Source organism: Eufriesea mexicana, unplaced genomic scaffold, assembly GCF_001483705.2.
Source record: "Eufriesea mexicana isolate 0111107269 unplaced genomic scaffold, ASM148370v2 scaffold956, whole genome shotgun sequence".
Taxonomy (NCBI): Eukaryota; Metazoa; Arthropoda; class Insecta; order Hymenoptera; family Apidae; genus Eufriesea; species Eufriesea mexicana.
The window spans coordinates 64,828-66,649 of NW_016909085.1; the positions used below are offsets into that span (position 1 = coordinate 64,828).

The 1,822-nt window shown below is 52.9% G+C and overlaps 1 protein-coding gene across 1 annotated transcript; it reads left to right on the forward strand.

The window, feature by feature from the left end:
• The first annotated feature begins 212 nt into the window (after nt 1-212).
• Nucleotides 213-914, forward strand: LOC108547152 (neuroligin 4-like). The gene is made up of 2 exons (XM_017899540.1): nt 213-600; nt 781-914. Exons 1-2 carry the CDS (start codon nt 213-215, stop codon nt 912-914), a joined length of 522 nt encoding a protein of 173 aa, XP_017755029.1.
• Nucleotides 915-1,822: the final 908 nt, after the last annotated feature.

Consider the following 1,822-nt stretch of genomic DNA (forward strand, 5'->3'; position numbering starts at 1 on the left):
AGCATAGTCGGAGTTCGTTTGCACGCCGATCGCCCACTGATGCATCCTGGACGCGCAGCCGATCCTCGTGGCGACGAGGAGGACACGATCGCGCGCGTTTCAGCGTCCGCTGGCGGGTAGAGGTTCCACGGGGAAATGAAATCGTCGGTGGAGCTCGAGTGATCGCGAAACGGAGCAGGCGTGGAGACGGGGTTTCAAGGGCGCGAACGAAGATGACGTCGTCGATCCTGGCGCTGCTCGGCCTAATCCTGGCGACCGCCAGCGCCGAGCTCAGCTCGAGGGTCGTCAGGACAAAGTACGGAGAATTGTCGGGCGTTATCGTGACCCTCGATCGGAACCTCGAGGGCGTCGAGGTGTTTCGCGGAGTTCCGTACGCGTCGCCGCCGATCGGCTCCTTGCGTTTCATGCCACCTGTCAACGGTGCAATCTGGCAAGGCGTTAAAGTGGCCGACAAATTCGGGCCCGTCTGCCCGCAGAGGCTGCCCGAGCTCAGTGACGAAATGCCGAAAGGCAGGCTCGAGTACCTCAGGAGACTGCTACCCTACCTGCGGAACCAGAGCGAGGATTGCCTCTACTTGAACATCTACACACCGGTTCAAGGTAAGTCCGACTTTTCTATTTTCCTTAATTTTCTCCAAGATGTCGCGCTTTCTAATCCTTCTCCAGCGCTTCGCGAGAATTCCGTTTCCAGATATTCAACGTTCAAGCTCTTCCTTTCGCTCGTGAATCCGCGAGGTCGAAATTCTATAAACTTCGTTTATAAATCCGATAAACGTGCAGCGTTGAAATGCGACGATTGGAAAAAGGGTCTGTCGCGAGGAACGAGCTCCTTGCACGGAGCTGCATTTCCTTGCATTTTGCTGAATGAAGAACGCGTTATAGACGCTTGTAAACTTGGAAAATTGGAAATGTAACGAACAGGTCTGCTCCGTATCCTCGATTAGGAGACGTTTTCTCGATCGGTTCGATCGAGCCGCGTTTCACCGGTCCACGACGGACCAAAGAATCCTCGTTTTCCACGAGTATCCTATTCGCGCTGGTTCCCGATTCCGGTTCAGGAATTTCTTCGCGCAGCGAAGCTGCATTTGCTTTTATTTCATCGAGACACGCGCGGAACTGCGCGTAAAATGAATGGCCGCCGTGCGGATATAGCTGCTCCGGAACAAATGAATGGCTCATGTGTTTGCCTTTCACAGCAACTCGTCCGAGAATCGTCTCAGGATGCCTCTCTTTTTTTCCTCCGTTTTCATCCTTTTCCGCGAACAATTTCGCAGGATCGCGCGAGGATCCAGCGTGTCTTCGATAGCGAATAACTCTGAACATTTTGCCGGGAATGCGAGGCTCCTGGCAGCGTTGGTAGATCGTTATCGTGGAAAAATCGAGGACTAGCCTAGGTGTGTTCCGGTTAGCGCGTCTCTTTTCTCCTATTTTTCGCGTTTTCATTTCCAACGGCGCGACTCTTTGTGCTCGACGACTGCGACGGGACCTTTTCGAACGGCAGAAATATGCGCCGATTCTTCAACGGCCTTTCATCGATACCCCAGTCGTTGTCAAAGGATTTCCATGCGTCTAGGTGAGTGACATGGATTAATTTCGATACAGAAAAGACAGGCCGGGCTAAAGAGCCAAACGCGAAAGGCTGGAGAAAAAGTTCTTTGCCTTTGCGTGCATATTGCTGTTCCACTGATAAACGAATACGCCAACGAACCTTATCGCGATTCGCGATACACACGCGCACCGATGATTACCGATTCCACGCTGCGACTTTAACAAAAGGATCGGCGGTACTCCGTTTACGAACAAGCACACGGGTACTTGCAGC